Genomic DNA, 26,392 nt, shown 5'->3' with positions numbered 1-26,392 from the left:
AGTCCATCTTTAATTACCCTAACATTATTAAAGAATAGACTTCTCTATTTATTTTGTCATATTTTTACGAAGTAAGTTTCATGCATTATTCTATCTTACGAGGTCTATGTCCTGCAGTGGTTTGACGATAGCTTACTAGCTCAGGCATACTTAAACCGCGAGCGCGAGTCGCGCGGTACTCAGTGCACGGCGCGCGAGGAGTAATGAAGTGCGGCGACCCGAACCGGCAGTCGCGTGAGAGCAGGCGTCGTTGACGGCTGAGAGTTCAGAAGGTTCCGGAACATGCATAATTCCACGTCAGTGGTGTGTTGGAGGGAAATGCGGTTGGCATCCTTGCGCACGCCTGTCTTCAATGTGTAACTGCCGGAAGAGTCATCGATGTATGTCTGTTAGTTCAGTATTGCATTGAGTAGAATGTTGATCGCAGAGTTTGCGAATTTCGAGATAGCAGAGTTAGAGGAACAACACATCTTTACAGAGACACGCCAAACGATGCAGGAAGCCTACGGTGATAAGTGCTTAAGCCATACGCGATGTTACGAATGGTTCATACGGTTTAAAAATGGCCAGAGGGAAGATAAAGAGATCACCCTCCCTCATCACGCCCTTCGATGTCTACCGATGACGCTCATTTCAGGGACGGCAGAAAAATGTAACATTTCAGTTGGATCATGTCATGAAATCCAGACACAGCAACTGGGAATGCATTTGTTGCCGCCACGTTCTTCCCCCAGTTCATGAGTCAAGACCAGAAAGACATTCGCCCCGCAACATATGAAGAGCTTTCGGATTGTGCAAATGAGAACGAGATGTTCCTTATGAGAATCGTAACTGCTGATGAGATGTGGGTGTATAGTTACCATGTTGAGACCATGGTTCAATCTTCACAATCGGTCAGGAAAAGTTCTCTAAGACCACAAAATTCTCGTCAGGTCAGATCAAATGTCAAAGCCATGCTGACAGTTTTATTTGACTTTGAAAGATTAGTTCATCATGAATTCGTGCCACAGGGACAAACTTTTAATCGATGATACTATAGGGACCTGTTGCGACGCCTGGGAGAAAATGTGAGAAGGAAATGGCCTGAATTGTGGCGGGACAATTCATGGATTTTGCATCACGGTAACAAACCCGCACATTCACCCCTGTTGGTGCGTGACTGTCGCACAAAAAACGAAGTTCTGTGCTGCCTCATCGTCCGTACTTTCCAGACCTGGCCCCTGCGGACTTTGTAAAGAAAAAGTTGAAAATCCCTTTGAAAGAACGAGGATTTGCAGCTATAGACGAGATAAAAGAAAATTCACAGACGGTACTTCGCGCGATCCAGCAAGAGGCGTACGAAGACTGCTTCCGGAAGTGGCAAGGGCGTTGGGAGCAGTCATCAGTTATGGATAAGAGTATTTCGAAAGAGACCGTGCACAATAAGTAAAAGGTAAGCGTAGAAAAATTTTGCGAAAAAAGTGCAAGAATTTTTCGGAGTAAGCTAATTAAGATTTAAACTCAACGATTTGATACTACTGTTTTGATATTTACCTACGTTTTCTAGATGGCTTATTAATATTCAACATTCGTACTTAATAGTAATTTTTAGAAGTGTTTAGTTTGTACATACTTCGCGGTCCCTTCAGGCGACGACACTTGGGTCAAAATATATTACTTACATTAGACTTACTGGGGCAATACATATATTTTTTCTACTTTTTCGAGGTTCTTTGTGTAGGGGTTTTTAAATTGTTGATTAAAGTTTTATTTCGTGCTTGTTAAACATTATTATCTACTAGATTACACGTAAGACTGACACACTATCCCTGCATTCACACAAATACTTTCCGGGCCGAAACGCGAAAAGTGTTTCATTTTTTAATTTGTACGTATGTACACTGCTTATGTTTTAGTTATATTTAGCTAATGTAGGTAATGTAAGCCATAAGCAGTGGCGATAATTCTAAGTAAGTCTGAGGAAAGTTGGCTGCCATTGCGCTCTCTTGCAATAGACTATTAGGGCAAAATCATTTGATTTAGTACTGAATTGCGGACCTATGGTTATGCAGTATTTTCAATATTTTGGAAGACTACTGGCGACTTACAAGGACGTGTAAAGAAAAGTTGCCGTTCCGACGCTGTGAAAAAACTCCTAATAATACTGACTTCTAAACCATTTTCTTTAAAGAAATACATCTGACTACACTACATTGTTTCCTTTCGCTAAGCGTTGTGGGTAGTGGGGAAGACACGGGCTTGTCGCCCCCCCCCCCCCCCCCCCTCCATTACCCCGGGAATGGGCGCATCTAGTAACTGAAAAATAAATCGTAATGTTCTCATTCCCCCACTTTCTATTAGGTAGCTTTCTTGTCTATTCGGTACAAATTTTGCAGTTGATTTCATAGAGATTTCCCCAAGAGCTAACGAATGGAAACTTTCAACATAGCTCAGAACTAGATGAAAATGCAGTATTAACTCGCTTTCTTGTCTGGTGTACGGTGAAGGATACTTGTGTATCACTGCTATTCCCCCTTGACCTGTATCCGTCGCAAATGTTTAGTTGTGGAAAATAAAAAGACTGGTATGCCTCCATATAAGGTAAAATCTCTCTAATTTTACCTTGAAGATCTTTCCCCGACCTATAAGTGGGGGGAAGCGGTTCCCAGAACTCCTGAAATAGCGTTGACTGTGGATTTTGTACCACAGACACAGTCCCTTTGACTGTTCAGAGATGTCACTAAACCCGCCCAAAGATGTAAAAAAACATGCATAGCAGCGCCTATTAGACGGAGGGGGTCGGACAGCCGATCAGTTCCAGTCATTCCATCAGGATTATGGCTCGGAGGAACCCTGACAGCAACGCCACCATGTTGAATAATGCTTTGCGTGCAGCCACAGGACGTCGTGTTAAGACTCAAACTGTGCGAAATAGGCTGCATGATGCGCAACTTCAATCCCGACGTCCGTGGCGAGGTCCATCTTTGCAATACGACACCATGCAGCGCAGTGCAGATGGACCCAACAACATGCCGAATGGACCGCTCAGGATTGGCATCACGTTCTATTCACCGATGAGTGTCGCATTTGCCTTCAACCAGACAATCGTCGGAGACATGTTTGGAGGCAACCAGGGAACGATCTTTATGTTGATCTCTATTCCAATTATCTGTACAGGTTCCGGAACTCTCGGAAGCGAGGTGATGCAAAACTTTTTTTTGATGTGTGTAGTAACGAGTGTAGACAGTAGCTGTCGTTGAGAAAAATCTCACAGCCGTTCATAGCATATGCAGTGCAATAAAATTGTTAAAGACTAACATGAATTATTCATGCATCAATTATCTATTTCATGCGGCCCACGTTTTTCGTTTGAAGTTTTAAATTATTTTCATAACTATTAAAAATTAACAAGCACGAATTTTGAGGACTATCGTATGAGGTTAAGTCTGTGGGGGCTAGGAGAAATATTTTTATACTTTTCAGTCCGTTTTAAACATGCTGTGTTAATTTTCTTAAGAATTTTTGTTTTGTACTTTTTTTTTAGCCAACCAGCTGTAAATACATTGCTTGGTTTTTGGTTCTTGAGTTTTGGTAAGTAGCTAACATGAGGCGGTCTCTGTTCGTAAACTGTGTGGCATGCTTACACTGTATTTCGTAATTCCCGATCAAATGCTTAAAATATTTAAGATAAATGGGTAAAATATAAATTTAAAAATCACGCTAGTCTAGTCGCTCAGTCTAGGAAATCGCATACATTCGACCCCAAATAAACAAGAAAACTGTAAAAGAGACATGAATTCATGGGTTCCATAACAAGCACTGTTGACAATTTAGAAAACCAGCATTTGAGACCTGACAGCAGCACAACTCTGTTGCCATCAACATACGTATTACGCCAGGACAACGAACATAAGAGAAAATAATGCTCGTGCAGAGCGGTATAGATCCTAGATATTTTCCCATCCTCTATTTCCCAGCCCCCCAGGGGGTCCACAACTCTTTCGTGGATACGTGCGTGGCGAGCACGGGGCCCCGAGCCATTGCAGCCTTCTTTCTCTCCCGGGCTGCATTTCCTTTCCTTTCCCTTCCCCTCCTTTCCCCTCCATACCCCTTTCCCCTCGCCCTCTCCTCTCTCTCTATTGGTGTCCTTGCTTATGTTGGCCCCCGCTATCCTCCTGGTTCTGTTGGTTTTACACTCCGGCTTTTTTTGCGTAATCATCTCCTCCTTTTGGCGTTCCTTGGTCCCCCTCTGGGGTTTGACCTCCATTCCAAAATTTCTCTTCCGTAGTGTGAGCCATTTGGGGAAGAGCACCTTACCTAGTGTCTCCGACGTGTGCCCTCATAGTACATTCCACCTTTTCTTTTACGTCGTTGTCTGATGCTAGGGTGCATAGCCAGCACGGTAGCCAGCCCGTGTGGTGGGGTCGCTATGTACCCTTTTGGTTGAGCCCCCTGAACACACAGGGATCACACTTCTGATACCTGAGCTGTGACCTCCTCATGCATGCCTTGGAGTGGTTGCTCGTCATCCTGGAGCATCGGAACTCCCGGCAATGGCCGCGTGCCAGACGGCCCTTGCTGTGGCTGGGTGGCGCCCGTGAGGAGAGCCCCTGATCGGAGTGGGTGGTATCAGGGTGGACGCTATGCAGATGAAACGCATACGGGTCCAAAACTCTGGCCGCTCTTCTGCGGCCGTCTCTCTGCGTGGTACTGATTCCTCAAGTGCTGCTTCTCTTGCCCCTTCGGCCTTCCCTTCCGTGGCTACCCCCTGGGAGGAGGGTCAGGCGCGTCGTCTAGGGGCAAAACCTTTCCCCCGTTATCTAGTTTGCACCAGGACTGATGGAGATACTTTCACCAGTGTCAAACCTTTATTCTTTGTGGAACACATTGAAGACAAGTTCGGCGAAGTGGACTCCCTGAGCAAGATGCGGTCGGGTTCATTACTGATAAAAACTGCTTCGGCTGCCCAATCTGCGGCCCTTCGTGCCTGTACCCATCTTGGCACAATTCCCGTGTCCATTACCCCTCACCAGTCTCTAAATATGGTACAAGGTGTGATTTTTCACAGAGACCTCATCCTTCAAACTGATGAGGAACTTCGGGACAATCTCGGACGGCGGGGTGTTCACTTTGTTCGGCGTGTTCAGAAGGGTCCTAAAGATAATCGTATTGATACTGGTGCCTTTATCCTGGCCTTTGAAGGGGATACCCTTCCTGAGAAAGTTAAGATTATGGTCTATCGCTGTGATGTGAAGCCGTACATCCCACCTCCTATGCGGTGTTTTAAGTGCTTGCGTTTTGGCCACATGTCTTCTCGCTGTACCCAGGACCCTCTCTGTGGTGACTGTGGACGTCCACTCCATGAGGGGAGTCCCTGTGTTCCCCCTCCTGTATGTGTAAATTGTCATGGTAGTCATTCTCCTCGTTCAGCAGATTGCCCAGTCTATAAGAAAGAAAAAAAGATACAGGAGTATAAGTCTCTCGATCGTTTAAGCTACACAGAGGCCCGTAAGAAATACGCACGATTGCACCCTGTGTCCATGACATCTAGTTACGCCTTGGTTACATCTTCATCCCTTCCTCCCCCTTCCTTACCCCCATCCCGGACCCCTCTCCTTCCCCCCTCCCCTGCGGCTCCCACACCTTCTCCTCTGGGCGCTGCTCCCCCTCCCCAGCCGGAGAAGTGTCCCACTCCTTCGGCGTCTGCCGGTCAAGGGCGCCTCTCCCGGGATGCCCCTTCCCGGCACCTTCCAGGTCAAAGGTCTGCTGCAGCGCGGCGACCGCGAGAGCCGCGGTCTATCGGCCCCCCGGTCGCCCGTTCTCTTTCTGTTCCTGATCTTGCTGCAGCTGGCTCCATTATGCCACACAGCCCTCCTCGATCTCAGCCTGAAAAGAAGAAGAAACATAAGTCCCGGGACAAAGAGCCTCTGGTGTCACCAGAGGTCCCTTCCCCGGCTTCACAACCGGATTCTGACCTGTCGTTTATGGATGTCGCCCCCTCCTTGTCGGTGACGGGTGGGGACCCGGCGGTATGACTGGATTTAGCGTGTTCAGCCCTCATTTAAACCATCGTTCTGTGGTTCTCCAGTGGAATTGTAATGGCTACTATCGTCACCTTCCGGAATTGAAATCCCTTCTTTCGTCCTACTCAGCAGCTTGTGTGGTTCTCCAGGAATCTCATTTTACTGATGCTCACTCACCGACCCTCCGTGGGTTCTGTGTTTTCTGTCGAAATCGGGTCGGACCCTTGCGGGCTTCTGGTGGCGTTTGTACGTTGGTCCGTACAGACATTGCTAGCACGTGGATTCCTCTCCACACTACATTGGAAGCGGTTGCTGTTAGGGTCCACTTAGACTCTGCAGTCACAGTATGCAATCTTTATCTCCCTCCTGACAGGACTCTTACTCCTGCTGCCTTAACCACCCTTCTTCAGCAACTTCCTCCTCCCTTCCTCCTCCTTGGGGATTTTAATGCTCATCATCCTTTGTGGGGCAGTGCCTTTCCATCTAGACGAGGTCTTCTTATAGACCAATTTATTGCAGACCACGACCTATGCCTTCTTAATGATGGCTTCCCTACTCATTTCAGTGCTGGTCATGGTACCTTTTCTGCCATTGATCTTTCTCTTTCTTCTCCCTCTCTCCTCCCTTCATTACACTGGTCGCCACACGACGACCTTTGTGATAGTGACCATTTCCCGTTGATTATCACGCTCCCTTCCCGCTCCCCGATGGACAGGTTACCTCGTTGGTCTTTCCACCGCGCCGATTGGCCTCTATATACTGCACAGGTCGAGTTTTCTCCCTCTTTGTTGGGTTGTATTGATGACGTCCTACGTGACGTGTCTGCCGCGATTGTTCGCGCTGCTAACCTTGCTGTCCCGCGCTCATCTGGACAATTTCGTCGTCGGCAAGTCCCGTGGTGGAGTACGGCCATTGCCATTGCCATCCGTGATCGCCGTCGAGCTTTGCAACACTTTAAGAGGCACCCATCTGTAGCCAGCCTTTCTACCTTTAAGCGCCTTCGCGCTAAAGCCCGTTATTTAATTAAACAGAGCAAACGGATATGTTGGGAACGATTCGTTTCTTCCCTTGGTTCCACTGTCCCTCTGTCACGGGTATGGGCTACACTTCGCTCTCTCCAAGGTTGCCATCGGCAGTCCACCCTCCCAGGACTTCACCTCCCAGATGGCATTTGTACGGACCCATTAGTTCTCGCAGAACATCTTGCGACCCATTTTGCAGTGGCATCAGCGTCGGCCTCCTATCCAGCTGCTTTCCTTCATCAAAAACAGCAGGCTGAAGCTGTCACCTTATGTTTCACCACTTGTGAGTCAGAATCTTACAACGAACCTTTCACTGAATGGGAATTTCTTTCTGCTCTATCTTCTTCTCATGATACGGCCCCTGGCCCAGATTCCATTCATAACCAGCTGCTTCAACATCTCAGTGCTCCACAACGGCACCATCTTCTTCGGGTGTTTAACCGTATCTGGCTCCAGGGTGACTTCCCTTCTCAGTGGAGGGATAGCATTGTGGTTCCTGTCCTTAAGCCTGGTCAGAACCCCCTATCTGTTGACAGCTATCGGCCAATTAGTTTGACCAATGTTGGTTGTAAGTTACTTGAACGGCTGGTAGCCCGTCGGCTCACTTGGGTCCTCGAATCTCGGGATCTATTGTCCCCTTACCAGTGTGGCTTTCGAGAGGGACGATCTCCAATCGATCATTTGCTTCGCTTGGAATCCGCAGTTCGGCAGGCTTTTTCCCAGCGCCGCCATTTGGTTGCAGTGTTTTTTGACCTTCGCAAGGCCTATGACACGGCCTGGCGCCATCACATCTTACTAACCCTTCATCAGTGGGGTCTTCGGGGCCCACTCCCGATTTTTATCCGCCAGTTCCTGATCCATCGGTCATTCAGAGTTCGAGTTGGTACTGCTTTTAGTTCTCCACGGATCCAGGAGACGGGCGTCCCACAGGGTTCTGTCTTGAGTGTCCTTCTTTTCCTCATTGCTATCGATGGACTTGTGGCCTCTGTCAGTCCCTTGGTCGCCCCTGCCCTGTATGTGGATGATTTCTGCATTTGGGTTAGTTCCTCCTCGATGCCATCTGCAGAACGGCAGCTCCAGGTGGCTATACGGCGTGCCTCTGCATGGACCCTCTCACACGGGTTTCAATTCTCTCCTTTAAAATCGCGGGTGGTCCACTTCTGTCGCCGTACTACGGTCCACCCTGATCCAGAGCTCTATCTCGCTGCACAAAGATTGCCTGTGGTTCCACAGTTTCGTTTCCTAGGTCTTCTTTTCGACAACAAGCTCACTTGGCTGCCCCATATCAGACTCCTGAAGGTAGGATGTTTCCGAAAACTCAATGTCCTTCGCTTCCTTGCCCACTCCTCTTGGGGTGCGGACCGTTCCCTCCTCCTCCGTCTTTATCGTGCTCTAGTTCTGTCACGTTTGGACTATGGTTGTCAAGTTTATGGTTCAGCTGCTCCTTCCACGCTGCGCGTGCTGGATCCAGTCCACCATCGTGGTATCCGTTTGGCCACCGGTGCATTCCCTACGAGCCCTGTTGATAGTCTCTTGGTTGAAGCTGGGATCCCCCCCCTTTCTGTTCGGCGGTCCCAGCTTCTGGTGTCTTATGCCCTTACTATCCGTTCTTCTCCCGCTCATCCTTCCTATTCTATCCTATTCCCAGACCATGGACGTCGCCCGCCTGACTCCCGCCCTCGGGCGGGTTTACCGGTTGGGCTGCGCCTTGCGTCTCTTACCCGTGATTTTCGGCTTCCTTCTTTGTCCTGTCTTCCTCGCTCCCTCCCCTCCACCCCTCCTTGGTTAGTTCCTCGGCCTCGAATTCGGATGGATCCCCGCCGCGGTCCGAAAGATTCCATCCCCCCGGTGGTGTTCCGTTCCTTTTTCCGCCAAATTTTATGGGAGTTTCGGGATGCTGTTGTTTTTTACACTGATGGCTCTAAATCTGCTGATCATGTTGGGTATGCCTTCACGTCCTTTGTTGGAATGGAAAATCATCTACTGCCACCCTCGTGTGGGGTGTTTACTGCGGAATTGATGGCAATTTCCCGGGCCCTTACCTTTATTAAACAATCCCAACACAACCGCGTTTTGTTATGTACGGACTCGTTGAGTGGCCTTGTTGCTATTGACCGGTGTTTTTCGCGCCATCCCTTGGTCTCTGCCATCCATGACCATCTCGCTGATCTTCACCGTGCTGCTTGTTCCATTGATTTCCTATGGGTCCCGGGCCATGTGGGTATCCCGGGTAATGAGCTCGCTGATCGTTTGGCTGGGGGAGCAGTTACTTACCCCCCGTTTTCTGTAACCCCTCCTGCAGCGGATTTACGGCTTCACATCAAATCCCACTTTGCACAGTCATGGGCCAATTCTTGGGAGGCTACTCCACTGTCTAATAAACTTCGTGCCATTAAGGTGAATACAGGCCCATGGCGTTCTTCCTTTAGCCTCTCCCGCAAGGACTCGACCACACTGTGTCGTCTCCGCATTGGCCATACCAGGCTGACCCATGGTTTCCTTTTGCGTGATGAGCCACCCCCGCTATGTGGTTGTGGAGCCTTCCAGTCAGTGGCCCACATTTTGGTTGAATGCCCCCTTCTTTTGGCTCTGCGTGCTAAGTACAGACTCCCCCACACTTTACCTTTGATGTTGGCTGACGATTCCCGGATGGTCTCTCTGGTTCTAGGTTTCCTCCGGGAGAGTGGTTTTTATTCTCAGTTTTAAAGTTTTTAATCTCCCTCTGGTGTTGGGGCGGGGCGGTGAGTGTTTGGGTGTCTCCCACTGTAGGCAGTGTTCAGAGATTCCCGATTCACCTCCCTGACCGGAATCCTCTTTTCTTTCCCTTTTACTCTGTTTTTACCCCTTCTTTTTAAGGCTTGGTTAGTTTTTCTATTCCCATCCGTACTTTCTGCATTATAGCAGTTGTACCTTTTAAGACACAGGTGGTCTTGCCTATGCTGCTTCAGCATAGTGTTGGGTCCGTTCTCTTGCCAACTTCCTTCATTTGTTTTTACTAATGACAACGTGACTGCCCTTTTACGTTTCCCCTTTTTCTGTTTTATTTTTCTGACTATACTGAGATGTCCCGTTAGCAGAATGGAGTCTATTTGAAACAAGGGACTGATGACCTTGCTGTTTGGTCCCTTTAACCTCAAACAACCAACCAACCAATCTATTTCCCAGTGGAACACGAAAGATACACTCCACCATGCACAGTACAGTGACTTGCAGAATAAGGGTGTAGATGCATAAGTGAACCTAAGCGAGAGTGAATTTCACCAAATGCGACGAAACGATTTACTTACAAAGCCATATTCTCCGGAAAAAATATGTGAGTGCATGCCTGTTGTTACACACTTCCGAACTTGTAGGACTTAGAAGTGTGTGTATATAAAATAAAATGATTATTTGTGAACCTACGCGTGTATTTTGCAGGTGTTAAATCTCTCTCTCTCTCTCTCTCTCTCTCTCTCTCTCTCTCTCTCTCTCTCTCTCTCTAAAGTGCTCTGAGGGACACTGAAATAATAAAAAATAGATTTGTTGAATTTCTTATCACGTGGAGCTTCCGTTCTACAAGAATCAGACGAATCCTCGATAAAATATTCGCGCAAATGATACATTGTTGAAAGCAAAATCTGACTGCACAACAAAACCTGGAATAAAAAATTCTAAGGCTAACAGTGGTTGCTTCATTGGTCTTTAAAACTGCTTCACCCAGTATGTAAGGAAACAGTTCAGTGTGTCAGTGTCTGTGCAGTCTATGGACTGAAGATCTGCCAAATATTTTCGAGGGGTGTAATCCAGATAAACACTTAGCAGACGGACGAGACTGCTCTGCTTGAATTCCTACTGGATAAAACATTCAGGTTCAGAAAAGAAATGCGTCTGAACATGCTCAAAATACCAAACGGTCAAAGGAAGAACAGATTTCTATAAGTGTGTCATTTTATATTTTTTTAGATAACTGCGATACTTAGTACAGTCCTCCTTAATTCAGTGCGAATTCCATGTGCTATTTTCCTTCTTTTTCTTTCAGAATATCCAAATGGCAGGCAAGGATCAAGAAAAACCTTTGAGAGAGAGTTAAAACTTCTGAACGTCTAAAAAATTTAGATTGAAATTTGTTATGTTGAGAAGGAGCTATCTGTTTTAATGAGAAAAGCTTTCTATTTCCAAGATTACATAAACACATTTATTTTCGACAACAGGTTTCGACAGGCTTTGCTGTCATATTCTGGTCTCCAAAAACTTGTTCACGCTGATTTGTAACCTCATACCACGTAGTCATAGTAGATCAAGTGCAATACATATAGAAAAGTTTCTCAGAAATAAAACGTTACAACCAAAAAGCTCATTATGCACTGGTGGACCATGTCCGTATATATAGCGCTCATAGATGATTAAGTCTTAAAAAATATATACAATAGCTCATCTGTTTACGTTAGCTAGATATGTTTTAGTCAGAGATGAACCATCGTAGACGGCGTCTATAGTACAGTCGTAGACGGCGTATAGGACACAACTGAGTTTTCCCATATACGTTGTCTACTGAAACACGGCAAGCTAACGTAAATAGATGTGCTATTGTACATTTCACTTTGTATTGTACTTTTTTTTTAAGACTTAACAATAATCCGTGAGCGCTACATAAACGAACATGGCCATGTGCACAACATACTTTTTGATTCTAAAAGTTTTATTTCTGACAAACTTTTGAATAATGTGCTACATTTTATCTACTAATCTGACAACTTGGAATTAGGTTACAATACACAGTGTACACGATTTGTAACTGGCAGGTAACGACAAATCTTGTTGAAACCGATTATCGAAAGTAAATAAGTATTTATGCGATCTTTGCTACAGAGCGTTATTCAACTACTAAAAAAATTAAAAACCGGCTAAGTGAGAACCATCTTTAGGCGCGAAAATCCATTGTGTTCCTTCTGAATTATGTCAGAGGCAGCATGCCGAACACGTGTGCCTTATCCTCCTTTCCGCCCACGTTCGCGGTCTAATCTGTCTGTCTGATACGTAGACAGATATCCTGGTCAGATAGACGTATTGACGTGCGGGCTAGAGGTACTTCTTTTTGCCTTTGCTCGAATCGTTTGCGGGCTGAAGCCTACAATTTCACTAAAGAAACGTTCTGTACTGAATGGAGAGTTTGTCAGTAGTGGATGTTGTTCCTGAAATCATCGGTTCTCACTAGAGTCTGCAGAGCCATCAAGCACAAGGGATCGTAACTGCGTCAGACGGTGGCAACCAAATTTGTTTAGAGGAGGAGTAGAGGCATTTTACAACTTCATATTCTCCACTTAATATACGTAAAGTAATTTCGTTTTTTACCAGTGTATTTCAGCAGCATTCATAATTAGTCGTTGGTGTACTTCATAGGGGTAACCTGTAGCATCAATCTGGCCGCCGATGACCACGGCGCTGTGGGCCTCAAGGACAAACGGGGGCGGGGTGTCAGTTTCGCTAGAGCCCTATTTAGGAAATCCATGTTGATGTTTATAGAAGAGATTTTCGCTCTCGAAAAACACCATGACACGTCAGCATAAAACAAGTTCCATAATTCTACAAAAGATTGACGTCAGCTGTATAGGATTATAATTACATGCATCTATACTCCATGTCCTTATTTGGCAAAGGGAGCGACCTGCTCTTTTTTCGAGTCACTCGGTACCTTTAGTTGTTCCAGCGATCTATCATAAATATTGCTTGCAGGGAACATGTTCTTCCACATATGGTTTATCATTGGTCACTTTCATGCTCTAATTACCAGAATGCTTTTTTCGTGTCATATTAGTTAACGCCTAGCGGTAAACAGAAAAGAAAGACAAAGAAATACTTGTGATGAACAAGAATTGATAAGAGCGTTAAACGCACTACTGAGCAAAGGATGGGCTTTAAAATAAGGCAGCAAAATATGGGAACGGTCTTGCAGATTCCTACAGTGTACAATCTTATAACAGTATTTGATTTAATAAAAGTGTTTTTTTTTTATTTGTACCTTGGCGCACATTTTACACACACAGTTTTTTCCCAGATTCTGTAAGGTTTCATAAAACTGGTTCCTTTTTTCTGTCATTTATAATATCTCAAAACAGCTGTAAGACATGCCACAGAATACACTGAGCAAATTGTAAACAGACAGAAAAGAAATTGCGGAAGCAAAGATGAAACCACAAAGTGGGAACTCAGTATACCGACTCTTTCTATACCCATTTCTTCCCGAATTAGAACTCTACTCCGTCTCTAATAGCCTCGCCGTCGAGGAGTGTTAAGCCGTAATGTTTCTTTTGTGATGCGTAGTGCCCGTGAAGATCGCTAAAACTAATCAAAGCTTGCAGTTAATAATATATATTACTTGTCAGATTGAGTAGTTGAGCACGTTTTTAGATACGCAGTGTCTTCAGATGTGACGTCTAACAACATATTAATAGGCGGCTCTTGAAGATCCATACCAGTAGCGGGTAACGTGTCTCCGTCAGCAAACGGTTGTCCAGTACGATTCTGTGCACATGTCCTCAAGGAGTGACATCAGGAAAAATGGTTCTGCTTGTTGGGATATTTTCATACTGCGGCATTGCTATTTATGGGGAATCTACTCTTAACTTGTCCACAATGGAGCTAATAATGTAGAGGCGGCTTCATCTTCATAGCACTTCGGGTGCCAACTCCTCTCTGAAACTGTATGACATTGTCAAATGATGCCGTTCAACGTACAGTACGCCATAAGTGACGTAAATCACAGAAAATGTAAATTCGGATACGCGGATTGTTACGTAACGTCCGCTTTCCTGAGTAAGACGCCAGCACCATCTCGCCCTTTTCCTGAAAGATCTCCTGGACAACGCCGAACGACAGGTATTATCGCGATGCTGTTGCGTACAGGTACCGTCAGTGCTAGGTCCTCTGTATCTTAAGCGGCGAGAGATTCGTAAAAAAAAACATGACAGTGCGTTCTTCGTTAGTAGGGAAAGACCCGATGTGGCGTTTACTTCAAAGAAATACAGTATTTGAAGAACTAGCAGTAGCATAAATTGAAAAAAAAAAAGCAACATGTTGCCAGCCATCACACCGCGGTATGTAGCTGTGTGCTTACAGCTCATATTTTTCTAACGTATTTCTGTGTGGTAGTAAAACTTTATACCATCCACGCGCGATAGTATTATCAATCAGCTGTTTGCAACACACCTAGTGACGAACCGTGTGTCACTCATAAACGCACTGTGACGGTCTGAAACATTGTTCACCTTTCGTGACTCCACCAATGAATCACTGACTAGGATAGTGTAGAAATAGTTTCTACGTAACCACATGTGTCAAATCTTTAGTCTCGTATCTGACGAATCCGTTAAATTTCACACACGTGTTAGCACTTCTTTTTGGTATTACAGTATTCAGTAACACAGTACATTTAAGAAGGAATTGAGTTAACTAATTATAAAAATAGCTGTAAGGCGGAGTTATTGGAGTACATTCTACTACCGTATTTCTTTCATATGTTATAACACAAAACTTAGGAAAGACTTTATTAAAATGTGACATCACTAATCGACAACACACCGATGGTTCTTAATGAAACTACAAACGGTCGCAGTATCCTACGGTAGCAGTTGAGTGTGTTTTCTAGTTAACAATAAACCATCCTTTTGACAATGAATTATGTAAATGGGACAGTGCAGCCGATGGAAGAGCATCAGATTTGCACCAAATGTTATGATAGTAGTAGTATATTGAATCTAAAACGAAATACTTATCTTGAAAGATTGCTCGTTGTCGACGAGAGTTATAGATAACTCAGATTACGTAAGGAAAAGGACGAATTTTCTTGTCTTGTAAAATGTATATTTAGTCGTCGATCAAAGTTTCACAGAATCTGTCATAGCACTCTGTACTAATGCCCACAGTCAGTAACAACAACAACCATTGAGTATGATAGTATACTCTTTATAAACGAATGACTTACCTGAAATCAATATATTTTTAAACATAAAACTTTCTTATAAAAATGTAGTATGCATTTATTTTTAACAATAAAAAAACATAGGTTTTGGAAACAACTGATTTATCAACTTTGTTGCTGCCATTTACAGAAGTTCCAGTATCGAAATACTATCGGTTCATACGTTAATGTGTGTCTAAAATAGCGTTAAAGCTATATTTAAACAGCTTACGTTTTTAACGGTTGGCTATGTCGTTAGCAATGTTTTCCAGAAAGTTCTATTTCCAAATTCTATGTCTTTTACACAAATTCCATTACAATATCAACTTAACGGCTTCCTCGATTTCAAATTATCGAACTGACTGATGGTAGAAATGTTTACATGAAGTTTCAGTTTGAACGGAATCGTAATTTTGTGTAAGAAATGAGATGAGGAACTTTGTCTTCTGCAGGACATTAAATTACTTCAAATGACGTCAAATAATGATTAATAATACACATGGAAGGATACATAGTAAAATTATAAAAATTACAATGTATTGCGTACTTAACAACACTAGAGGCGAGTATTGCCTACTCCTTCCTCAATTTGCCATCGGGTATTTCATCATTCAGATGTTGTAATTGGTCAGTTAGCCCCTCACCTCCTCTCTCTACCTCTTAAGTAAGTAAGTAAGTAAGTAAGTAAGTCAGTCAGTCAGTCAGTCAGTCAGTCAGTTGTAGAAGTGGGGTCGCACCACAGGAATAGGTTTCCACACGAAGTAGGCATCAGCGCTGAAACAGCAAACGATTTTACCGTTAACATGAAATATTTTACAACAGACTGAGGTTCACTGTCATGGAAGATAAGGTTGCTCAACCTTCCGCGGCTTGCCCTTCGACGAGTAATCTTGCAGAAATGCATCTTTATCGTGGCAGGAATGTGAGACTACGCCTTCTTCCTTGTAAACGCGAGATTTTCCCATTATGCTATTTTCCTTAGTGCTTGGTTGAAGTCCGGGTCAAAATGGTACTGTAAAATTCATGCGTCGCGATTATATTTGGGTGGGGTGGGGGGAGAGGATGGTATCATTCATTGCATCCTGCAGACGTATGTCAGACAGTTACTGTGAACACAACCGTTGTTTTCACGAAGATGACCATTACAGCAGGCAGGCGACACACATTCTGCCCCGCTATCTCCCCCCCCCCCCCCTCTCCCACCTTTCAGTGTATACACTTACACATTTGTAGGCTGTACAGCAACACATTTGGACGCGATCCTCCGATGTTTGACAGCAGAACTAAATTTACTTCCTTGGCATTTTCATTTCGTGGAGGATATACACTTATCGGATGCTATGGTCGCTCGCAAGGAAAATGTTGATAGGTAAGCAAATTCCCGGGTAGTTTGCCAATTCTTATTATTTTCGTGAAAACGTCCTTCGTTGAAAATAATAAAAAACCTATTAGAATCTTTAAAATATTTTGTAGTTGTCGGGGTGATACTATCCAGTTATAGATAGGTCCCTGCCGCCATATTGGATATGTCTTGTATATCTCTCTCTCTCTCTCTCTCTCTCTCTCTCTCTCTCTCTCTCTCTCTCTCTCCCCTCCGCCCCACCACTTCCACCAGCAACAAAGTATGCACTTACAATCTCTCTGCCCAGTCCCGTCAACTGCCACTGCCATTGTACGAGCGCACTTACTATGCCTGTAAAAGTATTGGCTTCGGCACTGCATATTGGCTTTGGGTTGTGGTCCGCCGTTTTCAGTCACTTTCTTTCGAACTCTACTTTCTATGCAGTGGTACCAGAGTTTCTAGCACTGGCAGCGCTTTTCTCTCTTCACAACTAGATAATTTTCAAACAAATATTCAAAAAAAGTTGTTTTTTTTTGACACGCGCGCGCTCGCACGCACGCACGCACACGGTTTTCACTATTTGACAGGATGATCATGATGAACGTTTTTGGGTGTGTAATTTATTACCTCCACTCCAGACAAGTCGTCCGACTGTAAATACTTCGGCGCGGTTCTCACTGTAGTGATACGATACGCGATGCGCCCACACACATCTCTGTCGTTCATGCTGGCGCAACAAGGATTGCTGCTCTCTCCATGCAACAGTTTCGTACGATACACGGCGAGGGAAATTTCAAGTCATCTCGTGTGCCCAAAAAATATTGTTTCATGCAGATGAAGCAATGTTACACCTGTCTCTGTAGCTAGGTTCTCAGTAAAACTTTTAATTTCTTACACGAGAAGTAAAAACTCCTTCTTTGGGGTGAGGGAGGGTGATTTATGCATACAGTCTTTCTCATATGGATTTTTTGCTTTTATAGTTTCATATCACAGCTCGATAATGAACTTTTTCTTCTTGCTATTAGCACACTTATTGTGAGATGGGAAATTAAGTAGAAAACAGCGAATGTTTAAAAAGCTTGCAATAAAATTGTAGTCACTGGCCACTTTACGTTTGGTGCACTTTACGTTTGGTGCACTTTACGTTTGGTGGCACTTTACATTTGGTGGCACTTTACGTTTGGTGGCACTTTACGTTTGGTGGCACTTTACGTTTGGTGGCACTTTACGTTTGGTGGCACTTTACGTTTGGTGGCACTTTATTTACCTTTGGTGGCACTTTATTTACCTTTGGTGGCACTTTATTTACCTTTGGTGGCACTTTATTTACCTTTGGTGGCACTTTATTTACCTTTGGTGGCACTTTATTTACCTTTGGTGGCACTTTATTTACCTTTGGTGGCACTTTATTTACCTTTGGTGGCACTTTATTTACCTTTGGTGGCACTTTATTTACCTTTGGTGGCACTTTATTTACCTTTGGTGGCACTTTATTTACCTTTGGTGGCACTTTATTTACCTTTGGTGGCACTTTATTTACCTTTGGTGGCACTTTATTTACCTTTGGTGGCACTTTATTTACCTTTGGTGGCACTTTATTTACCTTTGGTGGCACTTTATTTACGTTTGGTGGCACTTTATTTACGTTTGGTGGCACTTTATTTACGTTTGGTGGCACTTTATTTACGTTTGGTGGCACTTTATTTACGTTTGGTGGCACTTTATTTGCGTTTGGTGGCACTTTATTTACGTTTGGTGGCACTTTATTTACGTTTGGTGGCACTTTATTTACGTTTGGTGGCACTTTATTTACGTTTGGTGGCACTTTATTTACGTTTGGTGGCACTTTATTTACGTTTGGTGGCACTTTATTTACGTTTGGTGGCACTTTATTTACGTTTGGTGGCACTTTATTTACGTTTGGTGGCACTTTATTTACGTTTGGTGGCACTTTATTTACGTTTGGTGGCACTTTATTTACGTTTGGTGGCACTTTATTTACGTTTGGTGGCACTTTATTTACGTTTGGTGGCACTTTATTTACGTTTGGTGGCACTTTATTTACGTTTGGTGGCACTTTATTTACGTTTGGTGGCACTTTATTTACGTTTGGTGGCACTTTATTTACGTTTGGTGGCACTTTATTTACGTTTGGTGGCACTTTATTTACGTTTGGTGGCACTTTATTTACGTTTGGTGGCACTTTATTTACGTTTGGTGGCACTTTATTTACGTTTGGTGGCACTTTAGGTAGTGTAATGCTATGTATGAAATTTAACTAACGTATGGAAATTGTTTTTAACGCTGTAAGGAGAGCCGTAGCTCTACCCAGGGTCGCGTAAATACTTGGCATATTTGGAAGTTGTCCACGACGAGGCTGGCAGCGAAGTGCCATGCACATCGTTATTGCGACATGCAGTGTCTTGTTGCTTGTCATACTGATTACTGCAACACATCGGGTCATCTCACTAGGAACTGCGCGCTATTGCTACCTTTGCGAGGCCTAGGACAGTTCACTAGTACACAATCAGTTAAAACACTTAGATCATTTGAATTGAACAGTCAATCCGTGAGATGTGATGCCATTTATGGACATGTGTTGAACCTTCTGGTGTAGCTTAAATCAGAATTTATAGTGTCAGTTACAGATTAACAAGCGAACTTCCCCAGCTTTACGTGTGTAACACTAAGTATCTACAACTAGATGACTTGTCTGGCACATTGGTAATTTTGTTTACAGTTCACGGCGTAGAATTATGATTAAGGTTCAGAAGCAACGTTAGGTAACTGAATATCACCACCTCCATATAACTTCAACGATTTAAGCAACGAGAGCAGAAAAGTTATCGGGAGGGATGAATGTTATCTGTTACCCATATAAATGGCATTCAAATGGCTCTGAGCACTATGGGACTTAACATCTGACGTCATCAGTCCCCTAGAACTTGGAACTACTTAAACCTAACTAACCTAAGGACATCACACACATCCATACCCGAGGCAGGATTCGAACCTGCGACCGTAGCGGTCGCGCGGTTCCAGACTGAAGCGCCTAGAACCGCTCAGTCACAACGGCCGGCTATAAATGGTGTTTTGAGTGACATCTCGTGGCAGTAATTGGAGCTGGAAGCTGCTGCACCACCTGGTTCGCCCTACTAAATATCTGATACGTCCTGATCCGCTGAGAAAGTCTAAAGTAGCTTGCGCCGGCCTACCGATAGCTATAGCTTATGGCGGCCTGGTGGTGCAGTTGGGCGGCCTAACTGCCATTCACTGCTAGATGGCAACGGCATTACTTTCAGGGACTTCAACTCATCTTAGTTCGCTAATTTGCGCAAAGTTCTTATAAATTATACACACGAATCAGTCTACCTATTAGTGAAAACTGCATCAAATTTCCCACATAGTTCGTGAGATCAGGCTGAACATACGGACGGAAACTGTGGCTGGGAACTTCAGTTTCCCTGCATCTACAAAAAGGTAGAAAATTATCATCCTTCCATCAACAACCAACCCATCCCTCTGAGTAACACATTAAAGCATTTAGGACTAATCCTTGACAGGAGACTAAGATGAAATGTTCACCTCCTTACCATCCAACACAAAGCCCAAAACTGACTTAAGCTACTGGCAGACCGCACCTGGGACCTACAGCCTTCTACCACGATACTTATCTGTAAATCGCTCACCCACACTATCAAATATGCCAAATTTTCCTGTATCTCCGCCTAAATTCTACAAACCTCATGCACTGCGCCTCCCCTTCTACATCCACTTACCGGCCCGAAATCCCATCCTGTACCAACTCATTCATTCACCACACATTCTTCTCTTCCTTGGCCACCTTCGGATCCGATACATTACTAGCAAAATTCAGTCCCGACACCCAATATCTAACCCACTAATCCCCATTCCAGGTACCCAGCTGTGCCACTACATCCATGTACCACCTTCAGTACACATATGTGCGCTATCAACCACTCCCGTCGGAATTTCAACCAGCTCCATCTCCCGAATGACGAAACCCGTCTCGAGATATACCCCCTGTTCTAACACTAGCATCTTTCCATTTTCTCCTTCACCCTTCCTCCACACTGCTGACTTCTAGTGCCTATATGCGGTTCTACACAGCCCCACTCACCATTCCATCTTCTTCATTAGCAGTATCATTTTCATGTGTCACCAGCATCACCATTAGAGCATCGCATCATTCACATTATCATCGGTGCCTATATTTTAACTATAATACAAAATCATCAGTAGAATTTTAGAAACCAATACGAATATTTTCCACCAATGTGTTTAAACAAAAATTGGCCAGGTGCTAGTAGGACTCGCGCATTAATGTTCCCGTACAAATTTAATTTATGTATATAGACAGTTCATCCATTTCGGGAATAGATAATATCGACCATTTTTGTCTGTTGTTGACACGGATACCGGTCAAATATCGATCCAGGGACTCCAAGGTTTTCGCAGACTAATTTGGCAGTGTTGGTTTCTCATACAACATGAAACACCATATCTATGTGCAATAATACTTCCTAGATATCTGACGATTGATAAATTCCGAAACGCGTCTTATGAGCAACAGTCATTCCTTGCCTGATGTTTGACTTTTACCGATGCGACCCTGTCTGACTGAATGCAGAACTATTGAGTGATTTAACTAGAAGTTTGAAGTCGGATAACAAATGACAAAAGAAATTCTTTTGGTGTAATACAATTGCATATTAACAATTTTCTGAGTTTTTTCCCATTACTTGTATTGTGAAACCTTGTTTCTCGCCAAATTTAATCATTCCATATCAAGGGGAAGTACCCCATAGGTTTTGGTGAGCGGGTATGCAGGAACCAAAATGTGACTTAAATGGCCGTACCTTTTGATTGAACTGACTTAAAAGCTAACGTTCATTATACGGCCAAGGGCCATAGACGTTGTTGTTGTTGTTGTTGCTGCTGTTGTTGTTCTGCTCTGTCCAGAGACTGGTTTGATGCAGCTCTCCATGCCATACAGTAAAGCTGCATGCCCTCGGGAAAAATTACGGCTTTAGTTTCCCCTTGCTTTCAGCCGTTCGCAGTACCAGCACAGCAAGGCCGTTTTGGTTAGTGTTACAAGGCCAGATCAGTCAATCATCCAGACTGTTGCCCCTGCAACTACTGAAAAGGCTGCTGCTCCTCTTCAGGAACCACACGTTTTTCTGTCCTCTCAACAGATACCCCTCCGTTGTGGTTGCACCTACGGTACGGCTGTCTGTATCGCCGAGGCACGCAAGCCTCCCCACCAATGGCAAGGTCCTTGGTTCATTGGGGGAAGTATGTGACATAAATTTCAATTTGATACATGTACCAGTTCCTGAGAAAAATTACTTTTAGCAGGTGGACAGACAGACAGACAGACAAGACAGTTCCATTTTTACTGATTGAGGTACGAACCGTAAAAAATTTGTCTCCTGTACTTCTATGAAAATGGTAAATAACGTCCACCAGTGCATGTTTTAAAACATCATTTATTCTTGTCTATCTCTATGTATCTTAATCATCTTTTAAATATGTGTAACCTTCGGCTGACCAGAGGCTTTTTATCCATTGCGATCCCACTCGTCTTGAGGGGAACTGAAATGAAAGTAACAGCAAAAAAACGGTTAGCAAGAAAGAGGCGATATGTCCTTTGAGACATGTTACTTCTATTTGGATGAAAGCTGATGTCAAACCGTAGCATTAACGGACTCGAGACCGTAACTGAGGAATCGACGCTTTGGCGATTCTTTTCCCATTTCGTCGATTCTTGTACGTTTTCATTCGGGAGGACGACGGTTCAATCCCGCGTCCGGCCATCCTGATTTAGGTTTTTCGTGATTTCGCTAAATCACTCCAGGCAAATGCCGGGATGGTTCCTTTGAAAGGGCACGGCCGACTTCCTTCCCCATCGTTCCCTAATCCGATGAGACCGATGACCACGCTTCTGGTCTCCTTCCCCAAACCAACCAACCAACCGACCTTGTACGTTTTACTCTGCCGCACAATACAGATCGAGTGCAGTGTACATCTTCTCAAGCACGTGACGTCTGTTGTCTGCCGCAGGTGGAGATGGTGCAGTGGACGTTCGAGGACATAGACTCGTCGGGCGGCGAGCTGAACCGGCTGTCGGACTTCCTGGCGCGCAAGCACTTCGACCTGGTGATCAACCTGCCGATGCGCAACGGCGGCGCGCGCCGCGTCTCCTCCTTCATGACGCACGGCTACCGCACGCGCCGGCTCGCCGTCGACTACTCGGTGCCGCTCGTCACCGACGTCAAGTGCGCCAAGCTGCTGGTCGAGGTGAGCGCGCGCACGCCCTCTCCAGAACTGCCGTCCACCATTAGAGTACCACGGCCAATAACATGAAGTCCCATTGTGCTTAACCCTTTCGTGGGCAAAATTATTGAGCAGGTTTTTTTAATGAGTGGAGAGCAGTTAGTAGTTAACAGATAGGTATATTTGTCATACAAAATATCAAATTTGCTCCAACTGTGAAAGTGAGGTCACACAACAAGGTGGGAAGTATTCTTCCCATTGCCCTTCCTTGGAGTTAAATGACAAAAACAACTTTTTCAATATATGTCATATTTATTTGATAAATTTACTTCCCTTGTAACAAGGATTGTTCACAATTACTTGCCATGGAATTTTCTGAAACAAGGGTCTATGCAAAGTGGTATTTGACAATATGTACAAATACAGCGAGTGCTCTTTTCCGCAGCATTAGTACTACAATGACGGCACGTCCAGTAGGTTTCTCTCAAAATGGGTTGATGCTCCCCTACAGCCACATGACGAAAATCCTCAGGTACTTTACCCCTTTTTGACAGAAAGACAGGTTTTTGTCCACGCCTTTTGTGGGATGAGAAGCCAGCAAACAATTTTCTGGCTAGATGGATCCTGTATGTGAGCTGATCATGCTGTCCACTTTCTCTTTTACTTATTTTCCACAGGATAAAACTGTTCACTGCAGCAACGTCCACCAGTAAATAAAATATTCTGTGCCACCATTTTACAGAACGTCTGCCAATGGCATACCTTTCTCGTAATTGATCAAACTTATCGACACCACCCATAATTTTGTTGTATTCTGCCACAACTTCAGGACAAGAAATCTCTGTACTGGTACCATCCATGTTTTTCCTTTTCACTGTGGCTGTTTCTCATGGGTCATGAATTGAGGGCAGGAAAGTGACTGGACGGTTATCCATCCCTTTTGCTGCACAAATGGTTCCTTTTGTTTCAAACTGGAATTCTCCTCGTTCCAATTTTACGTTTTCCTTCATAAATTTGGGCAAAATAAAGTATTTACCTTATACTACAGCTTTGAGGAAAAAATCACAAAATGTCACGCAAACAGCACTGAAAGGCTCCTCTACAGAGCAACACTCAGCTATACAATGCCTCTGCGCGAAGGTACAGCAAAAACTGCGGGAACTTCCGATTGGAAGTAGTACCCTACACCGTTCACTAGGTGGTAGCACCGTACAGAGATGGGAACTGTGAATCCCACGGGACTACGAGTGAGTTCATTGTAGCGGGAAGCATGTTTCCCACGGCTCACGAAAGGTTTAATTAGCCAGATCCAGTGATCAAGCAGGCCAAGGCAACATATCGACACTCTGTAGAGCATGTTGGTTTACAACAGAAGTGTGTGGGCGTGCGTTATCGTGTTGGAAAATAACCCTGGAATTATGTTCATGAATGGCAGCACAACAGGTGGAAACACCAGAGTGACATACAATAACCATAACTCCAGGTGCAGAGCCAGTGTGTCTAGCATACTGGCAGGTTGGTTGGCGATCCTCAACTGGCCTCCTCGTAACCAGCACACAGGCATCACTGGCACCGGGGTGGAACCTATTTTCATCAGAAAACACAACAGTTCTCCACCCTGCCCTCCAATGGGATCTCTCTTGACACCACTGAAGTACCAAATGGCGGTGGTTTGGGGTCAGTGCAATGCGTGCTACAGGGCGTATGTCTCGGAGCTGCCCTTGAAAAAAAAACAGATTTGTAAGACTTCGTTGTCACTGCGTTGCCAACCGTTGCTCAACTTGCTGCTGGAAACACAGTATGATGCACCACATCAATACACTGATCAAAAATGGTTCAGATGGCTCTGAGCACTATGGGACTTAACATCTGAGGTCATCAGTCCCCTAGACTCAAAACTACTTAAACCTAACTAACCTAAGCACAGCGCACACATCCATGCCCGAGGCAGAATTCGAGCCTGCGACAGTAGCAGCAGCGTGGTTCCAAACTGAGGCGCCTAGAACCGCTCGCCCACAACGGCTGATCACAATCATCTTCCCTCCCGGTAGTGCCACGTGGCCGTCCAGAGCTCGGTCTTCTTGTGACTGTATATGCTCGTGACCACCACTGCCAGCAATCAACGACGGCGGCTACATTCCCGCCAAGCAGTATCGCAGAAGGAACATCAAGCTTCTCGAAGCCTTATTACACTATCTCGTTCAAACTCGCGAGGTTTTGATAATGACTTCTTTCTTGCCTTAAAAGCATTCTTGACTAGGAACTCAGCACGCCGTATCTCAAAGGTAACAAACGCTTACGACCATTACAGCGTGTGTGTAAAGCAAACCTGATTTGCATCCTCATAATGGCGCTACTAGCGCCACTTCTACACGACTGGAACGAAATTTGAACAGACGTAATCATTTAGATAGAGAACGCGCCTATCAGGTTTTGTATATGTCACGTAACTCCTCCTTGGTGTCGCGATTTTTTCCGTCACTGTATTTTCTTCAGCTGTGGATCGTAGAACCAGAGTCGTACCAAGGTGACCCTCTAAAGAACTGTCAAAGCTCCTCTTCCTTCCCACCCTCCCGTAAAACCCACCATTTTCGTATGCAGGTTTAGCAAGTTTTATAGTTTCGTAGAATTTAATAAAAATTAATCATTATTGAAAAATGTTGCTTATATGAACTACATTGATCAAAAGTATTGCATGCAACAAATTAAATGTTGTCGTTGTCGTTGTGGTCTTCAGTCCTGAGACTGGTTTCAGGCAGCTCTCCATGCTACTCTATCCTGTGCAAGCTTCATCTCCCAGTACTTACTGCAACCTACATCCTTCTGAATCTGCTTAGTGTATTCATCTCTTGGTCTCCCTCTACAATTTTTACCCTCCATGCTGCCCTCCAATGCTGAATTTATGATCCCTTGATGCCTCAAAACATGTCCTACCAACCGGCCCCTTCTTCTAGTCAAGTTGTGCCACAAACTCCTCTTCTCCCCAATTCTATACCTCCTCATTAGTTATGTGATCTACCCATCTAATCTTCAGCATTCTTCTATAGCACCACATTTCGAAAGCTTCTATTCTCTTCTTGTCTAAACTATTTATCGTCCACGTTTCACTTCCATACATGGCTACGCTCCATACAAATACTTTCAGAAATGACTTCCTGACACTTAAATCTATACTCAATGTTAACAAACTTCTCTTCTTCAGAAACGCTTTCCTCGCCATTGCCAGTCTACATTTTATATCCTCTCTACTTCGACCATCATCAGTTATTTTGCTCCCCAAATAGCAAAACTCCTTTACTACTTTAAGTGTCTCATTTCCTTAATCTAATTCCCTCATAATCACCAGACTTAATTCGACTACATTCCATTATCCTCGTTTTGCTTTTGTTGATGTTCATCTTATACACTCCTTCCAACACTGTCCATTCCGTTCAACTGCTCTTCCAAGTCCTTTGCTGTCTCTGACAGAATTACAATGTCATCGGCGAACCTCAAAGTTTTTAATTCTTCTCCATGTATTTTAATACCTACTCCAAATTTTTCTTTTGTTTCCTTTACTGCTTGCTCATAATACAGATTGAATAACATCGGAGAGAGGCTATAACTCTCACTTCCTTCCCAACCGCTGCTTCCCTTTCATGCCCCTTGACTCTTATAACTGCCATCTGGTTTCTGTACAAATTGTAAATAGCCTTTCACTCCCTGTATTTTACCCCTGCCACCTTTAGAAATTAAATTAAATATATCACTGTAATTAATAAGTTTCAGACAGCTTAAATTACATTAAAAATTT

At 44.3% G+C, this 26,392-nt stretch overlaps 1 protein-coding gene across 1 annotated transcript in view; it reads left to right on the top strand.

The window, feature by feature from the left end:
- Positions 1 to 26,392, top strand: part of LOC126476194 (CAD protein) — a 554,755-nt gene that overhangs the window by 410,517 nt on the left and 117,846 nt on the right. The window contains exon 20 of the mRNA XM_050103525.1: positions 22,387 to 22,623. Within this exon, the coding sequence (XP_049959482.1) occupies positions 22,387 to 22,623 (237 nt within the window). The remainder of the gene's footprint in view (positions 1 to 22,386; positions 22,624 to 26,392) is intronic.

The sequence above is a fragment of the Schistocerca serialis genome, chromosome 1 (genome assembly GCF_023864345.2).
Source record: "Schistocerca serialis cubense isolate TAMUIC-IGC-003099 chromosome 1, iqSchSeri2.2, whole genome shotgun sequence".
Lineage (NCBI taxonomy): Eukaryota > Metazoa > Arthropoda > Insecta > Orthoptera > Acrididae > Schistocerca > Schistocerca serialis.
The sequence above is the reverse complement of the archived record's forward strand: the minus strand, read 5'-3'. Positions and strand labels throughout refer to the sequence as shown.